Source organism: Anarrhichthys ocellatus, unplaced genomic scaffold, assembly GCF_004355925.1.
Source record: "Anarrhichthys ocellatus isolate YVR2014 unplaced genomic scaffold, GSC_Weel_1.0 scaffold7, whole genome shotgun sequence".
In the NCBI taxonomy this organism is placed as follows: domain Eukaryota; kingdom Metazoa; phylum Chordata; class Actinopteri; order Perciformes; family Anarhichadidae; genus Anarrhichthys; species Anarrhichthys ocellatus.
The window spans coordinates 8,066,876-8,094,525 of record NW_022280037.1 but is presented as its reverse complement, the minus strand read 5'-3'; the positions used below and the strand labels follow the sequence as shown (position 1 = coordinate 8,094,525).

The following is a 27,650-nucleotide window of genomic DNA, read 5'->3' as shown; positions in this document are numbered from 1 at the left end:
GCAGAGAGTTTGCATAACACACCTGAATTCAGAGATTCAGGTGTGTCATGCTGGTAGCAGTTCATTCAAGCGATTATCCCAAGCAGAGATGATGAAAGGTCCACAGAGGTCTGGTCACCATGTATTTCCGACTTGTAGTTTTTAGCATCACTTGAGGAAATTTATCAAACTATGCACAACTCACTCTTGAGCCATAAAAGGCTTTATACAACTTTTGTCACATGCAGTAATGCTTCCCTGAAAACATCCACAACTGGTACCAAGTTAACAGCTAAAATATAAATGAAGGAAAATGTGACCATTTCATTTAAGAATAAATATTTGGTTTTCTTGAGTACTTCTTGGTCAGAGAACATCTTGCACTCTTTTGGAATTGTTTTTATAGATGCAAAGTGATGCTCGGTAACTCTTGAAATACCCTCAAGTATGGGTATAGTGTTGGTGTATGAAACCACAAAATGCAGAGATGTCGTGCAGCTTCACGTCAGCCGAGATTCATTCCATTCTTCTGCCCTCTGTGGTAGTTTGGGTTCATGAAAGTCTTAATGAAAGCCTTGAAATATCCTTCGTTCGATGCTTCCAGAGAGATTGGATCTATACAAATAGAATTGTAATTCTATGCTAAAACACGACATACCTCTAATTTGCCTGAGCTCTGATTGGAGCTTTGGTTGCTATATATATACGTTTATGATAGCTCATGGGATTTGTTCTGCTCTAAAATACAGATTACTTGAGATTCCTGCTGCAGTAGCTTTGGTTCAAAGATTGAATGAGGCCTTTTTTGCAGCCTTTTGAGGTTAGTTGGGTTAGTTGATTTCATTCCTTTATTGTGTAGGTTACAGTAAGTTCAGTCCTAGATAGCAGAGGGAGGGCGTTTTTGACTCCTGCGGCTGACATCAAGGGGTGCTGGGACATTTTCAACTCCCTGGCCTATCTGTTGTGGTCAAGGGTGTGTTCATCTGTGGTGAACATTGGCGCTAAATGTACTTATGCGTCATCCCATGTTCTCAACTTTCCCAGGGTAGAGTAATGTAATGTGATATAATATGCTCTGTAATCAGTGATGTCAAACATCACATGAGGCACAGTCTCCCAGAAGAAGATCAGGAACTATTGAGGACCTTGTAAAGAACTCACGGGGCGTCCTGTTGTCAGAGCTTTACTTATGTTTGTTTTACACGGGACAGATAATGAAGCCATTTTTGTGCTGCTATAATGATCACCTGCAGATTGCTTAATAGCTCTGTTTAAATATAAGCAACAGGATGCTTAAAATTAAGATGTACAAGAGCAGAAATCTAAATTAGGCTCGTTTGTTAGTAGGATTCATTGACTTATGCGTTTTCACTGAGTGGTATGAAATTACTTCTTAATGAAAGTTGATATGATCTTTTTTTGTTTTATGTCATGTTGTGCAACTAAACTGTACATCATATGGATAATGGGGTTTATTTGTATGAATGGGTGTGGAACAACGAAGCAAAACACTGCCAGGTTGCCGTTTCCTCACCAACGTCCAAATTGTCCAGAGATGAAAGGTGCTAGACCTGGAAATGAGACACAAGCTTCCAGATTAAAGAAAACCCAGGTGGACAACCACAACTACACCCCTTGGGCCGAGCATTTACTCTCCACCTGAAATTCACTCATTAGAAAAGAGCAGCGTCAACACATAGGGCTGCCAAAAAAGCCTCAAACTTTCCAAAAATGAACTCTCAAAATTGAGTCATTAAGTAGCTCGCAGTACAGATGATTAAGCTAATGCTACTAAAGTTGTTTGAGAATATATCTATTTATGGTTGACTTCAGGCTGGAGAAAGAAGTGTTTCCACATGTGTGTACACGCGATATTTATGTGAGATTTCTGGCAAGTTACTTGCAAAAATAGAAGCTTTTGGAATCACCAAACGGACCTAAGAATATCGCATCACGAGTAAAGGCATCAACCAATCACGTTGTGTGGAACGGGCTGAGTTGCGCCTGTATGTACAACATAGCGGAGGCTTGGTAGTCCAAACCAAGACGGCCATCTTTAATACTCCTTTCAACCTTGACAAAGGAAGAGCATACCAGATCCACTCCTGCCGTTCTTACCTTTCACAATAAAAGCCCTAGGCATAAAATATTGGCAGGCGAGTATTTAGCATTTCCGTGATGTTTTTTTTGTCACTCCCCGAGGTGATTAAGGCTGTGTTAAAAATATGAATACTTTTCTGACCACCCCTTTCCCCTGACAATTTTGGTCCCTAATCACTTTAACCATATTTGTAATAATATAATTTACCTTTTAGGGAAACTAATTATCTGGAAATTATATTTTTGGCAATTAGGATAATTATTCTAAAAGTGGCAGTTATTTACAAATACAAATATATCATATCTTCCTCAAAAAGCTCAGTCAAGAGAGCAGTTTTGAGCACTGAAGGAGACAGTGAACAATATCAGCCCTGCAGACATGGTGACATGTCTCTCTATACCATATGATGTATATAACCCAGGCCTCCGTGCAGCAGGGCAGAGTGGGTGTCTCTGTGGTTACCGTCTCTGCCCTCTGTGTCTCCAGTGGGCCACCTCTCCCAGTGGCATTCTGCCAAACCCCAAGGTAGCAAGCCATGAAAATGAGAGCGTTGCCTTAGGAGTTAAAAAAAGATATGTTTTGATCATCCTCTTCAGCTATTTATTCCCATACTTCTTCTGCTATCTATAGAATTAGTCTTGTGGGGGAAAGTTGAAATTAAAGTTCAATCATTTAGGTTTTCTGCTACCTTACCATTATTGCTACCAAAAGGGTTGCACATTAAGATTCTCCTTGTGTCTCTGCAACCACTAAGAGACTGAAAAATGCGTCATAAGGGACATGATACCGTAATTTGTGGCTTTGACCATAAATGTGAACACAGAGAAGCATTGTGTATTCTTTTTTCCCATGGGCTTTATTTAGTTCGATATCTGATGCAATTTCCATAATCCTGAGGCAGTATTTGCTTCATCGTCTTTTTTAGACTTGGTGCCAACATGTGGAATATATATCTTCATGTATTTTTATGATGTTAAACAAATGATGAACTTAAAGGTATTGAATATCAAACCAGCACGTTTTAACCGTTGTATGTTGTTGACATTCCCTTTTAGGGTCCCACAGACCTGTCTTCTATTGCAAAATCAAACATTGGTTCTTTTGAATATCTTTTACTTTTTTCTTATCTTATTAAAACCTAATGTGTAGAAAACTATAGAAGTAAGACTTTCCCCGCTTTGCCACAAACTCATCCCGCACATTTGATGAAGGTGATAGAATACGCAAATATAAAACACAATTATTACACCAAATATGGAAATATATATTCTTTTATATGTAATGTGGGATTAGATGCACAAATATTTATGATTTTTGTTCGCCAAAGAGAAGTTTATTGACAAATAAATGTACAGTGTGTCATTCTTCACAGTGATGTCATTTAAGGACAATAAGACCCTAAAGAGTTCTAAGTCCCATTTAGGCCTCAAACTATTAAACTATTCAAACAAATTCCAATATAGAAGTCAAAGTGGACTTATTTGGGATTTAGGAGGCTAAAGTTGCATTAAAAATACTGTCAGCACCATGCAGTCGCAGATATAGAGATACGTATTTAACAAAGTTGTACAGCTGGAACAGAAGTAATGCATCAGTTAAAAATCATGTTCATAAGTAATTTTCATAAAATTAGGAATAGCCATGAACTACAAAACCAATAAAACAATGTTAAATATGATTTTCTTTCACGTTTTTGGGGTCTCCAGGACCCCACACAGAGCATAAGGATGAACCGTGTTCTACAGGCAAAAAGGTCCTATGCATCTCACCATTACTTTCCTAGTCCATATAAAACAAAACTATGTTAGCATGTAAACAATTATATCCTACAGTCCAGACAGTCGACATTTTGTCTTAAATTTAGAAAAGCACAAGAAGGAAATGTTCTTGTTTTCCCTCTGTGGCGGCATGGATATTTATAATAGACCAATGTCTGGATAACCCACCATACCTTATTTCATAACTGTTCTTTAGTGCATCCAATCCACTTTCTCTCATGTGTAACCCCAGAGCAACCTGCAGTGACCTAGAGCACCCTGCAGGGCCCCAGAGCCCCCACCTATTCATGTACTGAACTCCAGATTGCAAGAGTTTTACATTCACATGAACATGAGCTACAGATATGAACTTCTTATATGAGAGAGGGATCTAAGTGCATCAAGTAAGAAAAGTAAATATTACATATCATTTAAATGCAGCAAATTGGTTTCTTGATTTAGGTAGAATAAGGTGTGTTTGTACTTATGCCTGTATATTTTTACCCTTTGATTGCTTATGGTTGTTGGTCAACATCAAAGATGAGAAAAACATGTTTGAGGCACAGCATAACCGCAAATGTACCAAACAACATTAATGCTCCCTGAGGATGTCCATGAGAGGGAGGAAGAGGACATAATCCTGGCTTCGGGTCCACCCAGTGGTCACTGGTCATCAGGCACGGCCCAAAGATCAGCCAATCACAGAGCAGCAGCCCTTATAGTCAGTCCATATAAACCGTGAGGCTCCTTCACATCTCAGAGTCACAAATAAGTTGATGCTTTGCGTTTTTACATTGCAGCTGTTTATCCAGGAGTGCTTACAATGATTTAACCCTAGATCAACATTAAATGCATAGATTATCAAAATTACAAGGAGAAGATATGGAAGAGTGGACGTGGCAATTTTTCATGCAACCACATAAAGAGAAAGGCTAGGTATGTGGTTTTCTTTGGTTTTCTGGGATATGAGTCTGTTTATTTAAATGAGTCAGAGGTTAAATATATACACTCCAAATGAAAAATCCTAGTTACACTCACAAAGGGCTGCATGCTGTAACACCCACCCTACGAAAGATTAAATGTGCACAACTCTCAGTGGGAACAATGAAAAAGTCCCACAAAAACTTCATACGAATAAAAACACGGAAGAAATCTTAGCAAGGACATCACAAAGAGATAATCTCCTCCAACATGCTCACAATTCACTATTTATCTACACTGCAATTAATCACTCACCCCAGGCCCAAAAACACCCAACACTTGCAAGCAGTCCAGTCAAATGCACAACTGTTGCTGTTCCAACTCCTCAAGGCGTCTCCTTAACCTTTGTCCCAACTTGCAGGATCAGGATAAAAAAATACTCTGTTATAGCCTTAATAACTGAATTACAACAAAAATAGACAAATACATCTTTAATGTCATCTGAGCTATGTTCACCCCTGTGGTGTCGTTACAAAAGGACACGGTGGAAGAAGATGGTCAATATGCATGCGATACTGTTTTAAAAACATGGGTTCTTCAACTTTGAGAATCCATAAATCAACTGTGTATTTTACATCTGATTACTAAGTATTTTAATATCAAGTTGCACGAAACTAGAAATCCCACGCTTTCTAAAGCACATAAACACACAACTTGAAACACACAGGGTCCACATCACATTTTACAGTCACATTGACATTCACCAAATCCGGCAGATTTGAGTAACTTACGGATCTACAGTAAAGCTTGGTCTGACTGGAAGTCACAGTGAACCTCAGGGAGCAGTCTGTCAGCAGCCATCTTAGTCAAGTTGGACTGACTTTTACTGGTGGGAAGTCTGGCTTTATATAAGTCTATTCAACTTGCTTAGACACATCTGTGGATATCTCATAGAGCATCGTAGCCCCTGCCTTTATCGATTTCTCTACTGTATATCGTGGAACTCTTCAGTTGTATATAAATACTGATCATCATTCATTGTGTTTATTATTATTCCAATGTTTTTGTGAGATTTTTTTTAAAACGGAGCCAAAACGTCGAGACCATGCTGTATTTTAGTGTATTTTCATTAAATTTTCAGTCCTGGTTGTAGTAACAAATAAGATGAAGTACATTAAATCATTACCCCCGGGATCTTGGCTATAATGGTGATATTGTCTTAAAATCAAGATTAAATATAGGCGAGGATAAAAATCTCATTTGTTTCCTTTATTGCATCTCCATTTATTCTGGAGTGGTAATATAAACAGGTTGACTTACAATGGATTCATATTAATTATTATCTTACCTTTTTAAAGGAGACCATACATGTGCATATGGGTTTGATTCATTTTTGGTTGTTATTTTAGGTGTTTTTTAAGGGAAAGGGCGTAGGAGGTTAATGATATAGTATTTTCATACTGTACATGTGGACATACTGGAGTTTGTGTTATTATTTGGAGTAGCCTACATGTCTGTTACGTTGCCTAAATGATATAGGGCTGACGTTGCTAAAAATGTATTCTGATTTCATGTTCCATACACTGCAAAGACAACCTGTTTGCTTTTCATTTTTAAACCTGTAATTGTGTTTTTTGGGGGGGTCATAAATGTATATTAATGTGCAAGCTGAATAAAAAATGTCTCTCACGTGTAACCTCTCAGTTGTTGACTTTCTATTTACAGCTTTACGCAGGCAAATACACACAGTCAGTGGAAACCATGAACCATATATACAACCATGCAAGATGGGGAAATTCCTTTTGGTCATCACATTGACCACAGGTGGTTTCCATGTTAAACACCACTGTCTGATCAGTGAATATATGCCCCCGAGTGTCCTCCACTTTATAGCTATTGCTGTCTACAATGTCTCTAGGAAATAGCTCAGACATGCCGCCCTGAAAAAGTGCACTGCTTGCTCTTTTTCATCTTGAAACCAGTTATTTACACAAAGTATTAAGTCTTGGGCCCATGAATTGCATCCTTGTACAGTTTGTCTATAGATGAAACGGTGTAAAGTAGAAAAATTATCGGGTAGGATGCAGTTACTTATCTGGCTATTAATTCATGTGATCCTTAAGAGTGCAGAGATGCACATATTTGCATAAACATACAGTAATTTGCTTTATCGGTTGGTGTCTTTATGATGAGGAAAAAACAGGACAGCTTGTGTGCATCAGCTCACCAGTGAGGTTACAGGCAAACTGTGGCTCTGCAAGCTCTCTCTGACAAACCTTACACTTCTGCCCCTTATCCAGTCTGAACTTTGTTTTTGAGGCCTGCATCTGCAGAGGAGAGAGGGCAAAAACAGCGAGGTGAAGAATACGAAGGAAACAAGAACACACACAATGTTCATGGAATGAAAAAACAAATGACATATGTCATTAAACTCACCCAAATGACCTTGTGCCGCGTGAGCTCTGCCTGTAACAGAGCCTTTTGCAGCTCTGCCATCCGCCTCTGGTGGAATGTTTCTCTAAGGGATCCAACTAAGAACTGGGAGACCAGTTGAACAGACCAGGAATCAGGCAGGAGCTGGATGACCTTCTCTGCTGCAAGGACCCGAGGGTTGTTGTTGAGCAGATCCACGGCAGCGCTGCTGTGATCCTCGGAGCTCAGGTAGATTTGGAGCAGGGTGAGCAGCAGCGTCTGCCTGAACTGTGTGTCCCGGCCCTGGGCAGCCCTGCCGCAGTAGGCCTCTGCAGCTTGGAGGTTTCCCTCCTGGTGAACAAGCACCTGCAGTGCCTCAAAGTGTCCACCGGTCCTACCGAGGAGAATGGCTTTCTCTATGTTCAGGGTTGCTGACTCAACTCTCTCTGCAATGAGAATAATGCAATAAGATTTAGTCACAATACAGTAATGATTTTTTTTATCAAAGTGCACCCACACACCATATACAGTGGAGACGTCATAAAATCTGGATTCCCATAGCAGCTGCTGCAACTTCCCTCTGGTCTTCCTCAAATCTGATTCCTCTTCCTCTCGCAGCGACTGAGTAACATATGCCAGGGCCAGACGGTTGTGATGTTTCTCCTCCTGGGGGCAGATTACACCAATCATATCTCAGTGCATTCAATAAAGGACTCGGGGTATTAGATTAGGTAGCTGCTGCTGTGCCTACCTCACTGTTCAAGTCATGGATTAAGAACTCAAGATACAAAAGCAACGCCAGTGGGTACTTCTCCACGAGAGCAAGGACATCTTGTGTCTCAAACCGATCATCTGGTTGACGCTTGTTGAAAATCTGCACCCCTATCTTTTTTAAATAAAGAAAAACATGTTACTGGACATTTCATTACCAATCATTTTCTTACAAGCAAAGCAATGTAGGTGTCGTTTTGCTGCGTGTTTATATCCACAACACATAGTTTGATTGCTCAACTCTTCCCTCTGCAGTTGAGAGCATGAAGAAGGGAAAAAGGCACCTCCTGGTTTCTTTGAAGAGTCCAGTCTGCAAATTTCCACACGGCATCTCTGTCTTGCAGTTGACTGAGGGTCCACACTATATGTCCATATACATCTGAGCAAGACGGGTCTTTGTGGAGGCCATCTGCAATTTTCACCCAAGTCTGGAATAATATAAAAGGCTAAAAATGACATTTTTATACATCACGTTTCTATATAAATACAATGAGTTTGTTGGGAATTGATACCTTAATTGCATCAATGTGATTTCCATGGCTTTGATAGAGGGAACCTAATGCAAAATATCTGTAGATAAAGAGAGATCACAAAGGAAATGGTCCATCAGAAATTGAGCAAATTAGACAAAATATCTCAGATATTGAATTGGTGCCTTTCCTTTTAAGAATACTTTGGCATTTAAAGAAACCACATTTGTGACTTCACATCACCTACTTAACAAATAATCATTTGTTTAAACCTGCTGTGTTGCTCCAAAACAGGAACACAGTGATCCAGCCTGCACACATTGGGAAATGCCACAAGCTGCTGCAGATTTTCAGCGTCTCCCAGTTCTACATACAGCCTCAGGAGGGTGCAGTCCACCTCCTTACTGCACTTCAAGCCTTGCTCCGTCCCCCTGACTGCTCTGAGGAAATCTCCCAGGAACGCCAGGTAATGATGAAATGTGTTCCTGTCATCTTGGCAAAGCGCCTGGAGATCCCTGCCCTTGTTCAGTTGATCAAGCTGGGATTGAAATTCGTTGCTGAGACACGACTGGAAGTCAGGGTAGAGGCGGATGATTTCTCTGGGGTCCAGCTCACCTGCACTGTTTAAGTGGGTAATGAGCATTGATTTGTGTTAGAATTAAGTGTAGAATTCAGCAAAAAATACCCACTATTCCCAAAATTCCCCTATTAGTGTACAGCGTGCTGCGATTCAGCCTTGAATTTAGGGTGTTGTGAAAGGGGTTTTACTCTCACATGAATAGATCCCTGGCCTCAGAAAAGCCCTCCTGGTAAAAATGAACAAATCCAGCGAGGCAAGTGATGGCCTTCTGCAGCTCCTGCCAGTAAAGAAAACAGATCTTACAACCAGGCACGCAATGGGTAAACATATTCAAAGCACCAATATGCGAGCCTAATTCAGTGAGGCAGAAGACTGTGTGACTATCCTTAAATCTCAAGGGCAACATGTCACATTAGGATGTTAAAAATACACAAAACCAGACAAATTTTAAGGAGTGACTCATCTGTGTGTAAGTTCTAACACTATCACCTCTAACCTGTAACATGAGATGTGGCACAGATTACACTAAATCTCAGACACCATCTGCTGTCCTCAGTTGCATTCATCCAACTGGAATACACCTACAAGCTTGCAACAATGTAGTCCATCTACGCCTCGACAGCCTGCTTCAATCTGTTCTACAGTGATGAAATATTCAATTTAAACACTCTGATGCAATGCCAGATGGGGTTGTACTGCATGCATATTATCTACACATATGAATCTATAAAATGGTTAAATTATTGCAGCACTGAAGGTTGTCTTACGAAGGCAGACAATACAGGAAAAGGGAAGTTGAGAAAAAGGGTTTTAAGTTTAAGGTAAAGGAGAAATGCTATACATTATTCCGTGTCATTCAGCTATCCTCGGGAATTGTTTTGTAACCCTTGAGAAGAAGAATGTTAGAAATCTAGATTTCAAAGCAGGGATGTGTATGCGTCGACAAATTGAATTTCACCTTGTATGAGTCAAGTGGACGATGGCCTTGAACTCCATCCAGCAGCAATAAGGCCTCCTCAAACCTCTCATGCCTTACAAGTGCCTCGATCTGCTCTTTGAGTGGCACCAGACGCAGGCTGAAAATGTCTCTCTCTGTGAACACTAACACACCATCTGAGGGGAGATTTGTTTTGGGTTTTCAGAAACACCGTTTCAGCGAGTAGGAACAGTAGGTGTAAGAATGATTGACTGAATCGGTGCAAACTGAGACAGACACAGTGACATTTTTAAAAACAAAACCACAATTTGACAGCTGTTCGGTCTGAAATCTGGCAGGATTAGGTGACGAATTGATGTTGACTGGTTTACCTGATGTGGAGAGCAGACCCTTCGCTCCGCTGAGACTCACAGTCTGTTTGCACTGCTGATCTATCATGCTGTAGACAGACAGCACTTGGGGCTGCAGGGTTAGGATGTAAGGGAAACATACTCCGGCTGCCAGCACCTCCTGAGGCCACTGCAGGGGAGGGCGCTGGCATATCCCTGTCTTCATCACAAACATGCCTGAGGGATGAGGATGGAGTAATGATATCTTGGCAAAACAAATATCCTCTGGCAACATGGGTATATGGGGGAGTGGTATGAGATGATTAACTGTATAGCTGCTTTTGAAAGGAAGCATATTCAGTAATGTAACAGGAGGATGTCTGTGCTTGACAGTCTGTAAAACAACTTTTACCATTTAGGCAGCTCTTACCCAAAGATTCAGGCCCGTTCAGGAGAAATTCCCCTCGTCCCATTGAGGTTACAATGACACGCTGTTTGCTGTGATTGTGAGGAAAAAGCTCATCGCTGCTCCCAGTCCGAATATCACAGAGGAGATACCTGTCGCTGGTACCTATACACACACAGGCACCATCCACTGCCAAGGCCACAGGGTCCTGGAGCAGAGGGATTTCTCTTACAACGTCCCACCTGTCCACTCCCACCACGTGGATCCGGATCACCTTCCTGCGGCTGGAGGAAGTCACCATCTCCACACTTTCTGCCTGGGCTGCGAGCAATGAGTCGCACACCTCGAACAAATACACATGCTGGATCTTCTTGAGGGCGGGAACAGGCTCTAAGGAGAACATGTTGAGGGCAGTAACGCTCCGGTCCCACAGGACCAGCAGATGGTTGAAAAGTGGGACTACCCTCAGTTGGGCAACTTGGTTGCTTGAGCCTAGTTTTCTCACCCTACACTCTCTAATTTTGCTCTGGCCTGGAATCGGGTCTCTATCTGTGCCACTGGGAAGGATGAGATGCAGGACTGTTGCCTCTTTGGTCCCTATATACACATTTCGGTCATAGCACTCAATGCACTGGATGCTGGATTTGTCCTTTTCTTTTGAGGCTGATTGCTTTTCATAGACGTGTGTGTGTGTAAATGCTCTAAAAGCCATTGCAGATATTTAAGGATGTTGGATTTTTGTAAGGTAAAAATACAAAATGTATCTGCTTAAATTAAAGCTACAGATCTTCTGTGAAATATGACAAATGAGACGTCCCTACCTCTCTGCAGTTCTACTTTCCTCTCCGATCCCTTTGTTTGTGAAGTAGTTTCACCTCCCCATGTGACTATATCCTGTCAGGAAATCTGTGTCAGCATTTTTGTACCACTCATCGTAGCATGTGAGGACACTTACACAACTCATCCAGTGGCCTCACCAGGAAAACCAACTTTTACAAGTGTCAAAAGTATGGTAAGAAGGACAGATATTTTTGAGATGCCCACAATTTACAGTCGCTTGTATTCTACTTTGGTTAGATAATGGACAAGTAGAAGAGCAAGTTATCTGCTGATCAAGGCATATATGGTCACGCTCAGTTTGTTTACTACATGAGCGAGTTGGGCGTGATGAGGTCAAGAGGCAACAGAGGTTAGTTTTACAGCAATGATTGTCTAAATGGTGATGGTCATAAAAAGATGTGGATTTCAAACCTACCATCACAGCTATATTTGTTACGCTAAAGTTTGTGGCAGCCCTAAACTGACAGCAGACGACTCACTTCTTGGAGCAGAATAAGACATATTATGATGAGCAACAGCTAGCCTAGAATGATTTCCATTTCAGCACGATATAGCAAGGTCTTTATTGGAACAACCTTCAAGTATTTCATATGAGAGAAGCATAACTCATGCATGCATTAACAGTTATTATTGTTATATTGACTAATCCAGTCATCATTTTGTCCATAATGTCAGAAAACAGTGAAAAATAAGTTCTTCAAAATGTTTTTTTTGTTATCTGTCTAACAGTCAAGAATCCAAAAATATTCAGTTTACTGTTATATAAGAGAAAAGACAGTATCAAATCCTAACTCAGACGTTAATCCATTAATTGATAATATTACAGTAATAAAATAAAAATATTAATAATAGCAATAATAATAAATTGCAGCATAATTTTATCCTTGTCAAAAATGAAAGTTTGTGAGGAACAAAGGCATCCTAACTTTAAAGATTCATGCTTATCTTTATGGAAACATCACAGTTTCTTGTGTTTGGGCATTGTGAAAGAGCTATTTGTCATTTACAACAACAAAATAAGCATTTGACATTCAGAGTTTGTCTATGTGCCAGGCATGTTCATTGATACACAACATCTGTATCAGAACAGGATAAACCTTTGACTCCTTCATGGAAAGGTCACTTCTCTCTGCCGCAGTCGGTGCACATGACGTTGTCGCGCTGGGTGAGGAAGCCGCGTCCAACCAGCGACACGGAGCACTGAATGCAGGTGAAACACTCGCTGTGCCACTGGCGTTCCTCAAAGGAGATGTACTTGGCCCCTGCCAGACCTGCACACAGCAACATAATGTGCAGGTTAATGCAAAATCTTCCCCTTGTTAATCTGACAGGTCCAACACAAATGCCAATAAAGACCTTAAATAAAAGGAGAACTGCATGTCACAGAGTAAATGAAAACATGAGCACAGCCAGGGACTCACTGGTGATGGGCTTAGTGCAGCCAACACACTTCTTTGCATACAGGCTGCTGAAGCATTCGAGGCAGTAGGGGTAGTTTTCCTTTGAGGTGAAGCGCTGACCCGAAAGCTGCTTTCTGCAGCTGATGCATAGGAAGCACTCACGGTGCCAGGGCTTGTCTTGGTAGGTCACTCCACCTGTTGTGATGGCCTCGAGGTAACACAAATCCAGTGAAGGTAAGTGTGAAAGAAAGAGAAACATTCCTCTTACTATGCATCCCTTTATTACGCGCCCACCGTGTGAGTAATATTAAAAGACCTGAGTCAGGGGGATTTGCTGCAAATAAAACACTAAGCTGTAACCCTACCTTCTTACAAGCACAGCACTGGTAGGCAAACTGCTTCTCGAAGCAGGGCACACAGAAGTAGCCGGCGTCTTTTGGGATGAAGGACTTGGTTCCTATTGGCTGCTGGCAGCGGTGGCACAGGAAGCAGGTCTCATGCCAGCTGTTCCCCTTGTATTCCATTTTGCGGGATCCTGGCACAACGGACGAGAGCAGCTTAGTCAGCATATGGTACCTCTATGATAGAAACACACTGCGGACTAAAATAGTCCTGCTTTATATGTAGGGCGGAGACAAGGAAGAAATTGCGCCGCTGTAGTGTTTTAAATGTTTATGTGTATTTTCCTCACTTTTGCATTTTCATGCAACCCTTTAAGCCAACATGGATGAAAAATTCCTTAATATGCCCAGAACATTTTAGATTTCAACATCTACAACTCTATGACAGCTGGGCAAACTCCATCTACTAAGGATCGAAGATCATGTGATATGATCGAAAGCTCGAGAAGAGCTACTAAATGCACTTTGCGACGAGATTGTTTTGTCAACTGTTTCAAAGAATAGATTTTCATTCTCAACTTTTGGAATTGTTTTCTTTTTTGTTAAACTTACTACTGTTATCATCACCGTTGCATGACAAAAAGATGAATTAATTTGATTACTGATATGGATGATTTACCAACCCAAATCCACTTAAATTACATCCCAAATTTAAATAAATTTCCCAATTTTCATAAATAATTTGAGAATAGCAACAATAATCAATTATGTCTGATCAGAGGTTTAACCAACCAATCAGCTCACAGTCTAGTCCAAAAGTCCTCAATCATTAACTAGTCCTACTATAATTAAATAAATAGTTTGCTATTTATGGAAATATGAAAATGAATTAGGGTGCTTTAGAGGTGCTGGTAAGCGGATTTTGTTACCATTGAACAGACCCAAGCTAGCTGTTTCCCATTGTTTCCAGTCTTTGTGTTAAGCTAAGCTAACTGCTGCTGACTGTTGCTTCATCTTTACCGTACAAATATAAGAGTTTTACTTATTTAATTAGGACAAACGGTAATAAGAAAATGAAGTTCAGGGACTTCTGGTGGAATTCAAGAACAGCAACTAAGGAGTTACCTTGCACAGCAGCTGGATTCTTGCGATAACATAAGATCACAAAATCACAAGATCACAAGAGCATAAGATCATACAAGCTTCCAGCTAAAATCAATCTTGTCAAGCTTCAATTAATGTCTGGCCATCCAATGACCGGACCAATAAGCATCCCCTGAGGAGCTACTGGCGGCTACAGGCGTAGCTTATGTGTGTGTTACACGACGGCACGGAGAGGCGGCGATGGCAGCTCCGACAATTTAGCGTAGCTGCAAAAGCATCAGTTATATCAGAACTGGAGAGTATTTATTCAATGCAGAAGGAAAGCGGAACAGCACCAAACGCTTTTCTTGATGGAAAGGATGTTTTTGCAAGTTTCATTGACAGATGGCTCATCCAATCACCTGCCATGTATTTTTGAAAGTACCCGACCTTTTCCAAATCATTTTCAATGACGGCCTCTCAGATGGTTCTGCGTAAACAAACCATCCGGCGCGTCAGGACAAAATTGACCTTGTGAAGAAAAGTCAGCCACTATTTTGAAGGATCTATTTTTTCTCTCTTTATGTGATTATTACATTTAATGTGTGTAATAATGTAAATGTGGCAATGTATCGCGAAATAGATTTAAGGTGATGACGATTCATCGCCATCATCATCCCAACGCATCATACCTGGCATGACGGTTTTCTTACAGGTGGTGCACTTGGAGGAATAACCGTGGGCGTAGCATTCAGTGCAAAGTAACAAATCATCCTTGGCGGCAAAGGCCTTTTCCACCAAAGAGCGGCTGCACTTTGCACACTGGAAACACTCCTCGTGCCAGTGGCGATCCTTGTAAGACATGTCCTGTGGATATTTAACACATCATTTATTGGACGTGTGAATTTCCAGTAAAATATGACATCTCTGTGTTTTTAAGCAAAAAGGTCAAAAAGGGAACAAAATACATTAAAATGTTTCTTATTTTTAGATCATGAAATAAATACACATAACTCGCCTTCTGTTTTTAAAGGTTCTTGACATAAAAGCAATTACTTTCAGGGTAACATTGGTGCTTCCTTACCTTGCAGTTGCAGCCAATTGCTAAAGAGCAGCCCTCACAGCTGTTAGCGAACAGGTTCTCATAGCACTTAGTGCAGTACTGCTTGTCCTCTTTCATTATGTACTTCTTCCCTAGCAGGGAGTCTTTGCAGTAATGGCAGTCGAATCGCTCGCTGGTGGACATTGTTGTTTGGTTTTCTTAACTGAAGGTCAAAGAGAGCAGGAGTAGGAAAATTGGACCATAAAGAAGAATAGAAAAGAGGAAAAGAGCCCTGTAATAGTCCAAGCAATTTCTTCCCCCTCTCGTCAAGCAAATTGTCAATTAAAGAGGCCAAGCAATCTTTCCACCTTTTTTACAAAAGAATCTGAAAAAAGCAGTGTTGTATTAAGGAAGTCTCTACCTCAGTTGATATGGAGCGAGGGTGAGGCTGGAGCTGGGGTCTGCAGAAAGCGAGCGGTCCAGGCACAGGGATGAAAAGGGGTGAGGCAGGATTAGAGGTATATCCACTGGGGGGGTTCTTCTATAAATACTGGCCCTCTTATTAGCAGTAATCTCTGGGGAGAATGGACATGCTCCACTGCATCGCTCTGCACCTTTTAAGGGTGCACAGATCGCTGAGCTTTTGAACTGATATTATCGTTGTTGCTTTATTCCAGGAATGTGTAAAAGCAATGAGCAATTTTAGGACCAGAAGATAGATTATTGTTGGGAAACATGACAACCTACAATGGAACTAATGTCAGTGCCCAAATGTTTGTTTCACTTAAATACACAAAATATTTTTCTTATCGGCACACTAATATTAGTTTGGATATTGGTGCCACGGAAGAGAGAGCTGGCCATTTGTATTCTGACACGTGTCTGGACACACTTCATCAGTGCCTGCCACACACACAAGCAGTTGCGGATAGCTTTTGAGAGGTACGCGCCGGGAGCTGTGTGGTTGCCAGGTACTGCACTTTATATTGCCAGGACCTCTCAGAAGCTATTGAGAGAGCCTTGGTAGCACTTCAAGGGGGAAGCTGAGGGCCTGTGGATGTCCAGTCCATCCACAGCAAACTAAAGGAGGAGCAGCAGAAATTACAGTTTGATGGTGACCATCTTGCTTTGGAACAAGAGATAATACAAACAATAAAAAAATAACTGGCCTATAGATTGGGTCATTATAGCATAAAGGGTCATATATAGTTTTAAGTGTCAAAAATGATGCCTGAAACATTACAAATCTTCCTTTTCCACCTTAAAAAGCATCCCAGTTCTTCAGCATCTTCGACTGACAGTCGACTAATTACAAGTGAATCTTGGAACATGTGCTCATATCAGTTTTCCAAAGGGATCAGGGGGCGGACACCTTCATAAAAATAGCCTGAGGATACCACCACAGGCCTAATCCCTCGTATACACACACAGGAAGGTCAGTGACAGGGATGAGGCTGAGAGGAATGCAACTCTGTCTAGATGAACTCTGTCTTTTCTCTACATTAACTTCAGTGCAACTCCTTGTCAAGTAATTCACCTCTTGTGAATATATAAAATGTAATCCATTTTTAGATCAGTAGATGATGTTATAACAGAGGCCTGCGTTGTATGTAGGTGGTATCTACAAACCTCTGAGGAATAAGACTGTGTTATTTTTTTACCTACAAGCTGCTTGTTATGAAAGGCTTTCAGCACAAAATAACTGTATCATGTCAGGAATTCAGGTGCTGGAAATATTTCCGATTTGTAAGTCATTCCATCCTTCAGGTTTTACTTGTATGATCCGCCGGATTACAGAGAGTCATCTGCTGCTCTGGATTGAATTACCACTCTACCCTTGCTCGCTGCTGGTGTCCAGATCAGCGGCTGCAAATCTCGAAGCCATGCAGACCTTAAATAAACCCAGAACCAACTGTTGGGTAAATATAGTCATTGCCTCTCAAAAAGCTTCTCATCTTTGTTGCATTGGTGGCTGATGCACATTATGTCTGTCATCGTGTTACACCAAACCAGGGGCGGATGTGACCTATATTCACCAGCAAGCAAAAGCTATCATCTCTTCGAGTATATCTATACAATATGAAAGAAAGTCATGAAAAATATATTACATGTCAAGAGAGGGCATTATTCACTGGATATTAAAAAAGAGATTATTGTACATTGTCTTTGTCAGTGTTAATATGTATTTGTGCATGCATGTTTGGAATGTTATTGTAACTGCACGGATTTGCATGTGATAGATAACAGGTGCTGGTCTTTGTCTCCCTCGGATTATTAACTTCCACACCACTCAGTGCCAACTCTGTGGAGCAAAAAGCTTGCTGATCTAGCATATTCCTTTTTGCCTGCTTAATCCTCTGAAGTCAACTAGTGAGCAGCTGCCAACAGATTTCGTATGGGGCCTGTCGAGCCCCAATAAATAGGCCTTTATTTGACCTGGACTCCGGTGTCCTCCGGTGTCCTCCTATCTTAACGTATTCAGTCTGTACAATAAGGTGCCAGTGGCTGTTTTCCCCCCCTCTTAATCAAAAGATCTCAGAGAAGAAGAGAAGCATTTCACTTTGGTGGCTCCTTTGAGGTGGTGACTTGTTGTAGACTGAGGCAGATCAACACGACACAGTTGCATCTCTCTGAAGCACAAAAGCCTCGCCGCACCAGAGTTGACAGCTGGTTGGCATGGTGATGACAGCATAAGTGGGATCCATTAGGTTGAGATGAGGGGCGGCTCTTGTAGTTAATGAGAGGACTCACACAAACCTGGCCTTTTGAGCGGGCCTCTGCACTCTACTGCGACGTGGAGAGCTCGCTTTCAACGCAGCTTTTTCATCGGAACAGGATAGCCACGTAGGGGGTTGCCAGGGGGCGAGGAGATACAATCTACTAAGGCTACAATCTCACAAAACCTTACACCCCTTTAGGGAGGCCCTGTGAGCCTCCACCGACTCCTGCCCCCCACCCCTCCCCGGTTCTCACCAAAATGAGTCATGGTATGAGTGGGTGACAAGACTTGTCACATACCCAGACATATGATCTCCGCTGCTAAAAAGGAAGAAAAAGTTGTCTACTCCTAGGAAGGCACAACCCATTAAAATGCTCTCCAGTTCGATCCATCGCCTCCTCCCAGCCCACGGATTTTGTGGTATTTGGATTAGCTGTGTGTAGACGAAGCTGCTGATTACCTTTGGGCGCCAGCAGCAGCAAGTCAGAGCACAAAAGATACCTAAAAAGTCACCTATATAAGAAATTCATACCTAGAATGTTGATTACTTTTTCACAGCCTGCAAAACAGATAGCAGAAATCTAAAAACTAACATATCTGCTACAAGACAAATCTAAATCTTCAGAGACCAAAAATACTTCCTTTATTCTATACCTTTCAAGGACACTTTCCCAGAAATAACATAATCCTCAGTGCCTAAAACTGAAACACTTCAATAGTGCAGCATAAATAAACAAGTTCACTGTAAATGTTCCTGATTCTTAGATAGATCCAAAATGCCCAGCAGTCATTGGCATGGAAGTAATGTAACCTGGGCCTCATTTACTGATCTGCTTCAATTCAAAACATTTAAATGACAAAGAAAATGGTTAATTTGTTCTGGCATTATTACAGCACTGATGTGACTTTTTTGGGAGGGAGACTATGCTGTGTCTGAAAGCTGCAATAGCTGACATGTTGGTCACTTGGGTGCAGCACAAATTGTGAACACAGCACTGACACACACTATTTTCATCTTTTAAGCTGATGGCGAATACGTTAGCAAACATTTGCCTATTTACACACCCAGTAGACGTGGAGCAACATTTGCATTCATAGAGTGCTGCAGGGATGAAGTATTTTTCACACGCCAACCTTGGAAGTTCGCATTACACTGGTTCCATCGACTAAAATCGAATACGATTCTTAAGCTTCTGTTAACCACAGACCTTCGAAATCCATTGACTTCAAGAAGTGGGAATCGGAAGTGAAAAAACTCTTGCTCATTTCCGGCTTTTAGGACTCCTGCAGCACTCTATTTGGAGTCATGTTTTGACCACCTGATGAATGTTATTTCCAATATTCATTCTCTCTTAGCTCTGTTTTGGTCTCCACACACTCCTGAGGGCAATATCTGGCTCCTTAGCCGTTTCAGCTAGTTGCTAACTTTGTCTGTCTGAAGTTTGGTTTTGCTGTTTTTGGTTCCCTCATTTTCTCCCTAAGGCCCCGCCACATGACAACGAAACAGGGGAAGTACACAGGTTAAATACACAAGGGGAGCAGGGTGATTAAACACAGGTGGAACAAATCAGGGTAGGGTAGACAATCGCAAAGGGAAATAAACAAAGTCCCGAAGTGAAATCAGACGTGAAACATAAGGTGTGTGTATCGAAATAAAACAGAAAACATTAAATGAAAGAATAAAACACGGAACATGACAGAAAACCCAAAACCTAGGAAAGAAAATCCTCCAGACAAATCAAAACTGATACAGGTCACTAAAAAGGAATCGCAAGATAGCCTTTGAGGTTTAACAAAAAGTCTGAGGACCTCTGGGCGCAGAGCCAAACCATGACAACCTGATTGGCAGTCAGAATCAATTTTTCCAACAGCGGAATTCAAGTTCCACAGAATTCCGACAGAATCACGACCGTTTCAGACCAAGGTGTTTCAGTTTAACGAGTTTCTGTGTTAACTGGTGACTTTCAGTCGATTGCGTCTGTGGTTGCTAGTTGATTACTTAGATGGTTGGCACAGATGGGTATGTATTTAAAATTGATTGAAGGCTTCTATGAGGACACCCACATATTCTGTTGTTTTCAAAAGTTAAACCAAAACACCAATGCCTGCAAGCTGTTGACGTGTTGACTACTACTGGACTGATCAAAAATGTCATGGTATTGTACATTCTGTACACGATCAGGCAACGTAGTTGTACCCTAAGCATCTAGTGACTTGTATATTCGTCATTTCTCGCATGGTATAACGTTACATGTTAGGTTTTTTAACCAAATATATATGACCACTAAATAACAAGACACTTGCTATAGTATTCTACCCACTCACTAACAGCACACAGATCTGGAGGTCTGTCAACATTTGTCAAAGTCAGTATAGGTTGCGTTGGCAATCTTTGGTGATTAATGCCCCTGTATAACTTGACAAGCTATCTATAGCCTTGTTGAGCTAAGGGGAGCTGCAGTGTCCGTTTATTATTTTCTGTGGGTTTGTCCCTACAAGACACCCCTTTGACATTACAAGTTCCGAAAACATGGATGTACAATATGTACAATGCCACTTGAACTTTCACATTAATTCCAAACTGACATCGATGGATTATTTGCACCGCTGATCCCGCCAACAGACACATTTGTCACACCCATCGCAGCATTGAGCAGAGGCAGTTAACAAAGATGCGTCATCTTCGTGCGGTGGAGGAGACGACTGCAAATACCAGAGTGCTAGCGAGGATATGGGGTAACTAACAACAACCAGAGGATTGAGGCGTAACCAACACAACACACTCTCCTCTCTCCCATAAATCACTTATCAAGGCTTTTGGATAGCTATTTATACCTCTGCCTGCATTACATGGCACTGGAGAACGGTGTGGGCAACATCTGTGGAAATGATATTTGATATGCTAGATGCAAGAATACTATATTAGGTTAGATGGCATCATATCAAATGTTTAAGAGCAACTCACTTAGTGTAACCACAAGAACTCAAACCTTCACATATCGATGTAAAAAGACAGAAATTCTCATTCGTTTTGAATTTGATGAGAAGATCAATACCATTGTCAAGCAAACTTGATGAGAGTGGTGTCAAGCTTCTCATCTAACTCTTGACTAGAAGGCAAATGTATTTCCCAAAATGTCAGACTATTCCTTTAAGGGTAGCAAGCAACAACTTATTCCGTTGTTGATAAAATGGTTTCAGTATAAGATTTCAAAGGTTTACCATCGTTTCTTCATCAGCTGTCTCTTGACAAAAAAGAATCTGTATGCCCCACTCATCTTTGCTCATTTGTCCATATCTTTATTTTCTTTGACATTATCAGACATCTACAGTTAAAACACAACATTTGGCAAAACACAACGATTTGGCAAAAGACTTGTACTGATTGATTCACTGGTTAGTTCAGTGAACTGGCAGAAAATGAGCATTTCTGTAGAACTCGTCATGTTCAACCACACAAAGATTTCATCCCACTGGGTATACAGTGTTTTCAAGGACTCCGGCAAAATCAGTGCCAGGCCGGACAGTATCCAGAGACATCCTGATTCATGGTGCTGTGACACACTCACAGACTCAGACGGAACAGAGAAGCCACAGCTCCTCGTGTTTGTTTTTGTGCAAAAAAGAGAGAAAGGGAGAGAGGAGGAAAGAGACAGACAACACAAGAAAACAAAATAAAGTTTTGTTAATTTAAATCACCAACCACATTGGACAAGAAACCTTTGTTTTCATACATGAGATTGGACTGTACAATATGAAACCATAATTCGCAGTTTCATTGTTGATCTGTGAGACAGCCGAGGTCGTAGATGACAGTTTCTGAACTCACAACAGCTCCATCTAAAGACAGCCACCAGCACAGTGAGTCACACAACTCCACATGAATAAAAGTGCTGTATCTCTGCTGCGTTTTCACTTTTTTTCAATTAGGTCATGCCAAGAGCAGTACTGCCTAATCACAAGAAGAAAAAAAAGATGGTGTAAAATTGCCTCCCTTGATGAAAATGTCCACTGAAACCATTGTCTCTGACACTGGTAATCCTGTTTAACTCTCCTTTCACCTTGATTCACAGCCTTTCGAAGCACCAACATTTCCTACAAAGGTGCAGCACAATCACATTCACTGCCTGATAACACTTGCATCTTATAAAGAGATCTTTATAACATTGAAAATATGTACAACACGTTGTTTCTTTTCCCCGTAAATGCAAAAAAAAATGTTTGAGCTCCCTCAGTCCTTTGCACATACAGGGATGATCTGTGCCAGTGGGCTGGTTTGATCCAGATGATGATTCAGTTCACGACAAGGTTTATATACAGGTTTTACTACGGCGTTTCAGAACCATATCCCATAAGAAAAATAATTAAATTCATCCTAATTTACATCAATGGTCCCTTTGACAGTGAAGAAATATCAAAATGATATATAATGAGTACTTTGACCAAAAAGACGCTGGCTTATCTTGCATAAAATGTTGACTTGGTTTTGCGCAATTCTTTCTGTAAAAACAAAACCATGACGTCAAATAGCTGCTGAGTGCTGTTGAGATGCATTTTTCAGTGGATTAGATGTTCTGACAATATTTAAATGTGATGCGGTATCTACAGATGTTGATGCATTTTGTAGTGTGAGCTTGAGTGGTGTAGGTTGGCTGGCAAGCCACACAACTGTAAACAGGAGTGTAAACAACAACAAAAGAAATCCAGAAAAAGAAATATCTTTCACATGCAACCTCTAACTGCCCACACACCGCAACACTGCGCTGTGATGATTCAAAGATAGTAATATGGATAATCTGGCAGTAATCTTGACCATTTCACATCTTTCACTTTTTTCTTAGCGGGTACCAAAAATGTGGGCAGAGCTCACCTGATCATATTTCATCCTGATTCACACCGACTTCACACATATGGTAACATCTGCTTGAAATAGTTGAAAAGATCGGTGTAAATATTTAATGTCAAGTTGTAGGATGGCAGTACAGTATGCACAGCAAAATAGCTTCAGTAATATGTTATTTTGTGCTCTTTCCCTTCACTGTATTCAATTAAACATTTCAGATCAAATCAGAATCCAACATAATGAGGTGTCTGTGAGCTTCACACTGCAGTACAGTGGCTCTGTACTGTACTATTATCACCCATGCGGAATCCAACTGCACTTTGACACATCACATGTGACAATGAACAATTCACAACATGATTAAAATAGTAACCTCCCTCTCACCGAGCAGACACGTCTGCTGTCGGAGACTAGCGGGGTAATGATCACCATTATGCCATCTACAACCACGTAACACAATGTCCGTCTGCCTTACTGTACATATGTTAAGATAGGTAGCAGTTAGATTAGCAGTGCAAATGCAAACTCACAAAAATATGGAGAAAAAAATTGACAGCTACATCCTTCCAAAAATACACAATATGTACATGACACAATTAACTACTTTCACATTTGAGTTCAGTAAACACTGCATAGTTGACTGCATCACTAGCACAGATGAGATTGTTTTTTTTTTTATCATATAATGCCTTACTTGAATAAATATTACATAAATATTTGCACTTTTTTTATGTCAATCTCCATCTGCAGCCAACACTATTCTAACATCTGCTTCATGAAAAGGGGGTATTTAAAGAAAAAAACAACAACAACCTTGCATCATGAATGTTATCTGTTATACAGGAACATCCATACAATCAAGCATTCATACTAAAAATAGAACAAAAAATATTTCAAAAAAGCATGTTTTGCTTAATGTTGTCATGTTAAGCAAAACATGGATTGAAATAACAATAACAAATGTAGTGCATTTTCAATTTATTAAAATTATTAATAAATGATTAACACAAAAGGCAAAGTAAGGCTTGGCAAAATTGACTTGCAAATAATAAAAATAATTAAATAAACAAGATGGATGTCTCACTGGGCCACTGAATCAACAAAAAAACATAATTCGGGAGCTCTGGACACACAATAATGAACCTTCATGTTAACCGAAGAACTAAAATTACTTAAAGCACAGCCACAACAAAACAAGCACTGCATAGCCCTTCAAAGTACTATCCGCCCCAGTACCACTTGTCAAGGTTATTGAATGCCTTGTACTCCTTGTGCCTCCGCAGGTAATCACAAGCCAGGCATGTGTGCTCTGCCCAGAAATAAGCCTTCTTTACTTTAAAGTGCCGCCTCCACTCAAAGTACCTGAGGTACATCTCCTCGTTCTTGTCCAAGAGCAGCAGGTAATCGGCCAGCTCCTTGGGCGAGGTGAAGTCGTCCACGTGGATGAAGGCGTCTCCCTGGATAAAGTTCTCGTAGTTCTCCCTGGGCGGGCCAAGAACCACTGGCACTGACCCCACAGACAGCGGGTTGTACAGTTTTTCAGTGATGTAGTCCTTGTGGATGGAGTTCTCAAAAGCCAGGTAGAACTTGCAGCTGGCGATGGTGGGGAAGTAGTCTTGGTCAGCGATGTACTCCCCGAAGGCTTGTCCGTACGCATGAACCTCAATGTATTTGTACAACTCATTGTAGTATTTCACCCGCACGTGGTCCTGGTTCCAGTTGCTCACAATCCAGCAGATCAGCTTGTTTTTGCTGGGTGGGACAAAGTCCTCGTCGCCCTCCGCCGCTACAATGGACCCATAAGGCACTTCAATGTCAGCATCCTGGCGGTAATTGAGAGTCAGATTGAACAGATTCTCGATCCCAGGCAGCTGGGAGGAGTGCGACGGCGACTCCAAGTTCATCCATATCCACTTCTGGAAGGATGGTCGCTGGACCGGTGGCAGGTTGGACAGGTCGGTGCAGATGTCTCGGTGATGGATGACGACCCCATCCGACTTGTTGTAGAGGTTCCTGTCCGCTGTGAGAAAGCAGCCTTCGATGTTGAAAAGAGAGCTGCACACGGCCAGGTCGTAGGTTTGTCCGAAGGGCCAGAGCCAGATCAAAAGGGTGGTCACGTTTTTATCGCTCTTGTTGGAGAAGAGGTTCTTGACCCGATCTGTGGATACCGTGGACTCTACAGGACCTGATAACCAGCTGGTGGATGGTTTAAAATACATCAAAAACAGAGTCACAAAGCATCCCAGTATGAAAGTGCCGAGCAGAAGGGGTCGTAGGATTCTGTGAAAAGGTGCAGATGGCATACTCTGTCCTGGAACCAAAGAAGAAAAAGCTAGATTAAAGTCTTGATCAACAGGATTCAACATCCAGACTAATCACCTGATCATGCACAGGTACAGCATATACCACCATGGGTTGATGATATCTATTAAAGTGAATCAGTAACTCTAAACATTGTTTATGCCTCGATGAAATACAGTTGGCTTGTGAGCATCTACATGTGAACAAAGTGTTTCTATTCTTGCTATAATCTTTGAGCATGCACCCTGCGGTGCGTTAGGCACACACTGCTTTGGATCAATATTCATAAAGAAGAATGTGTTGCCTCCTCAGGCTCATTATAATACAAACCTGGTGGATTTGACTGAATGCTGAAATCCAAGCAAGTGTAGAGGTTGTGGGAATCTTAGGGAGCAGTTCCTACATTGGGTCGACGGTGGGATCAATCTTCTTTGTGATTCAGTGCACATAGACCAAAAAAAAAAAAGGTCACAGCTAAGAGATGCCCCTTTGCTCTTACGCAGATTAACAATGATCCTTAATGATCTAATGAGGTGCGTTTGATCTTGAATGCACAGGTCTTCTTAATGACGCCTCCTTTACGTGAGCAGAGAGAGAATCAGAGAGAATAAATTAGGGCTAGAGAGACTGAACCATCACCACAGAAAAATCACTTATGTGAGGTCATACGCAATCAACATGCAGAGAAGAGCTTCATCTCCACAAACAAATCTCTTGGATTAGCTGGAAAATTAAATGAAAACACCAAAGTTATTGCAAAATTACCCGTTAAATCATGGATGTTATTTCAAATTTGTTAGTTAAGCATGGATGTAAGCTTCCAGCTGGTATTAGTTTTTTTAGCATATTCTATGTATGGTAAGAGAATGCTGCCATCTTAAGGCTGAGGAGAGTAGAAAGGCCCCCCCCCCCCTGACTCTCCAGCTCTCTGGGGCTCAACACACCTGCACGTTAGCAGGCAGAAACAGACCTTGTTCCACCCATCACTGAAGCATATTGAAATCAATAAAACTTGCTCCAACACTAATGTTCCTCACATCATTCGTCCAATATGACATATGGGGAATGAGATTGCCTCTATGTATGACAGCCCCCCTTCATCTCTCCCATCTGTGACTTAGATACACAGATCTGCCCCCAAAGGCCACATGAACCAGAGCCAGATGAGTGTATTCCTTTTAAAGGCTTGCGGTATCAATACTTTTGTCATGTAGGCAAATCCTCTTACACAGCTAGTAACATGCTTTCTGTGAGCAGCAGTGATAAGCTCTTTGCTTTACAGAGGATGCAGCCCATGCATACCTTCATGCAGTGTGTGGTGCTGTCAAATATATTAAGCGCAGTACGGCTTCGGAAAAGGCTGAAGTGTACAGTAGTACAAAGATCAAAATCAGGCCTGTCAAATATGCAGTGTGTGGTAAAGTTATAGTGTATCCATGGTGTTGGATGGTGCTGAGGTCATAGTATATGAGAGGGTAACATGGCTCACACAGTCGTTATGTTCCTCTCTTCTTTCCATCTCTGCACCAACAACTGAGTCCTGAGTGAGACGTGTGCAGCTTCAAGCATCCATTCAGACTTTAAATAACATAACTGGGGTTTTGTCAAATGCATTGTGATGTATTTGGGACAGAGCGCCGCATGGGTGAGTAGTCTGCAGCGAGGCTACGTTAGAATGACTGGAGAGAGGCAGGAAAAAAACACAGCCACAGATTTAGCATCGTCAGTCACAGAGATGCATCAAATCCCTGGTGTGGGTTTTAATAACAGGTAGGGTAACGGGCAAAGGGGGAGCACTCATGTCCTGCAAAATTACATCTCCCCCGGTGTTTTACACTTTGATGTATGTGTATTCTGTCATGAAAGCCACAGCATTGATTATAAAAGGACACTCCATCCCAGGTGAGAATTAATTTCCAGCCACCGAGCACTGAAGGTCATTTTAAAACGTGATGCTATAGTCGAGCCGCTGTTTAAAATGGTTGTCTTTAGGCTTGACTCGATCTGCATCGATGCTGTTGAGAATATTGAGAGATTCACGAGAATATTTCATGTGTTGCCTAACACGGCACTCATTTGCGCACCAGAAACGCGCAGAACATAAATAATAGCGTGGAGGATGCTGCTGAAAAATGTAGCCTACAGTATATAGTTGCTATATGAAAACACAGCTAGGAGTGAAATGTAAGATTTTAGAATCACATGCACTGGAGAAAAACCTTCACGCTCACATAAAGTATAAACTATCCAATGCATTGAAAATGTATTTTTAAGAAATCATATGTAAAAATAAACACCCTTAGGAAAATGGGAAAGCGCCGGTCAGTGCATTTATGGTGAGAGACCATTTCTAATTAGCTGGCGAGGATTTGCCGTCAAAAACCAGGTACCACTGCTCAGCCATGGGTTGCAGGGGGG

The 27,650-nt window shown here is 41.3% G+C and overlaps 3 protein-coding genes across 7 annotated transcripts in view; all 3 read right to left on the bottom strand.

Annotated features, from left to right (window-relative positions):
• Positions 1 to 3,342: 3,342 nt before the first annotated feature.
• On the bottom strand, positions 3,343 to 11,588 carry LOC116383953 (transforming growth factor-beta receptor-associated protein 1). 2 transcript variants are annotated; one of them, XM_031848173.1, is made up of 11 exons: positions 10,688 to 11,588; positions 10,300 to 10,494; positions 9,950 to 10,104; positions 9,186 to 9,268; positions 8,684 to 9,031; positions 8,454 to 8,511; positions 8,226 to 8,369; positions 7,922 to 8,056; positions 7,692 to 7,836; positions 7,195 to 7,616; positions 3,343 to 7,085 (listed from the first exon to the last, which is right to left on the bottom strand). In XM_031848173.1, exons 1-11 carry the CDS (start codon positions 11,373 to 11,375, stop codon positions 6,942 to 6,944), a joined length of 2,517 nt encoding a protein of 838 aa, XP_031704033.1. In that variant the 5' UTR covers positions 11,376 to 11,588; the 3' UTR covers positions 3,343 to 6,941. The 2 variants fall into 2 exon arrangements, with proteins under 2 accessions (XP_031704033.1, XP_031704032.1); XM_031848172.1 differs by having other exon boundaries at positions 7,195 to 7,836.
• A 453-nt stretch (positions 11,589 to 12,041) lies between these two features.
• fhl5 (four and a half LIM domains 5) lies at positions 12,042 to 15,860 on the bottom strand. Its single transcript, XM_031847548.1, has 6 exons — positions 15,791 to 15,860; positions 15,412 to 15,592; positions 15,020 to 15,194; positions 13,269 to 13,438; positions 12,925 to 13,111; positions 12,042 to 12,774 (listed from the first exon to the last, which is right to left on the bottom strand). Exons 2-6 carry the CDS (start codon positions 15,571 to 15,573, stop codon positions 12,623 to 12,625), a joined length of 846 nt encoding a protein of 281 aa, XP_031703408.1. The 5' UTR covers positions 15,574 to 15,592; positions 15,791 to 15,860; the 3' UTR covers positions 12,042 to 12,622.
• Positions 15,861 to 21,362: 5,502 nt separating this feature from the next.
• fut9a (fucosyltransferase 9a) overlaps positions 21,363 to 27,650 on the bottom strand; it is a 6,977-nt gene continuing 689 nt past the window's right edge. For 2 of the 4 annotated variants that reach the window (XM_031848131.1, XM_031848132.1), the window contains exons 2-3: positions 25,563 to 25,808; positions 21,363 to 25,242 (exon numbers count right to left, since the gene is read on the bottom strand). In XM_031848131.1, coding sequence (XP_031703991.1) covers positions 24,152 to 25,234 — 1,083 coding nt within the window. In that variant the 5' untranslated portion in view covers positions 25,235 to 25,242; positions 25,563 to 25,808 and the 3' untranslated portion in view covers positions 21,363 to 24,151. The remainder of the gene's footprint in view (positions 25,243 to 25,562; positions 25,809 to 27,650) is intronic. The other 2 variants (XM_031848133.1, XM_031848134.1) reach the window with 1 other exon arrangement.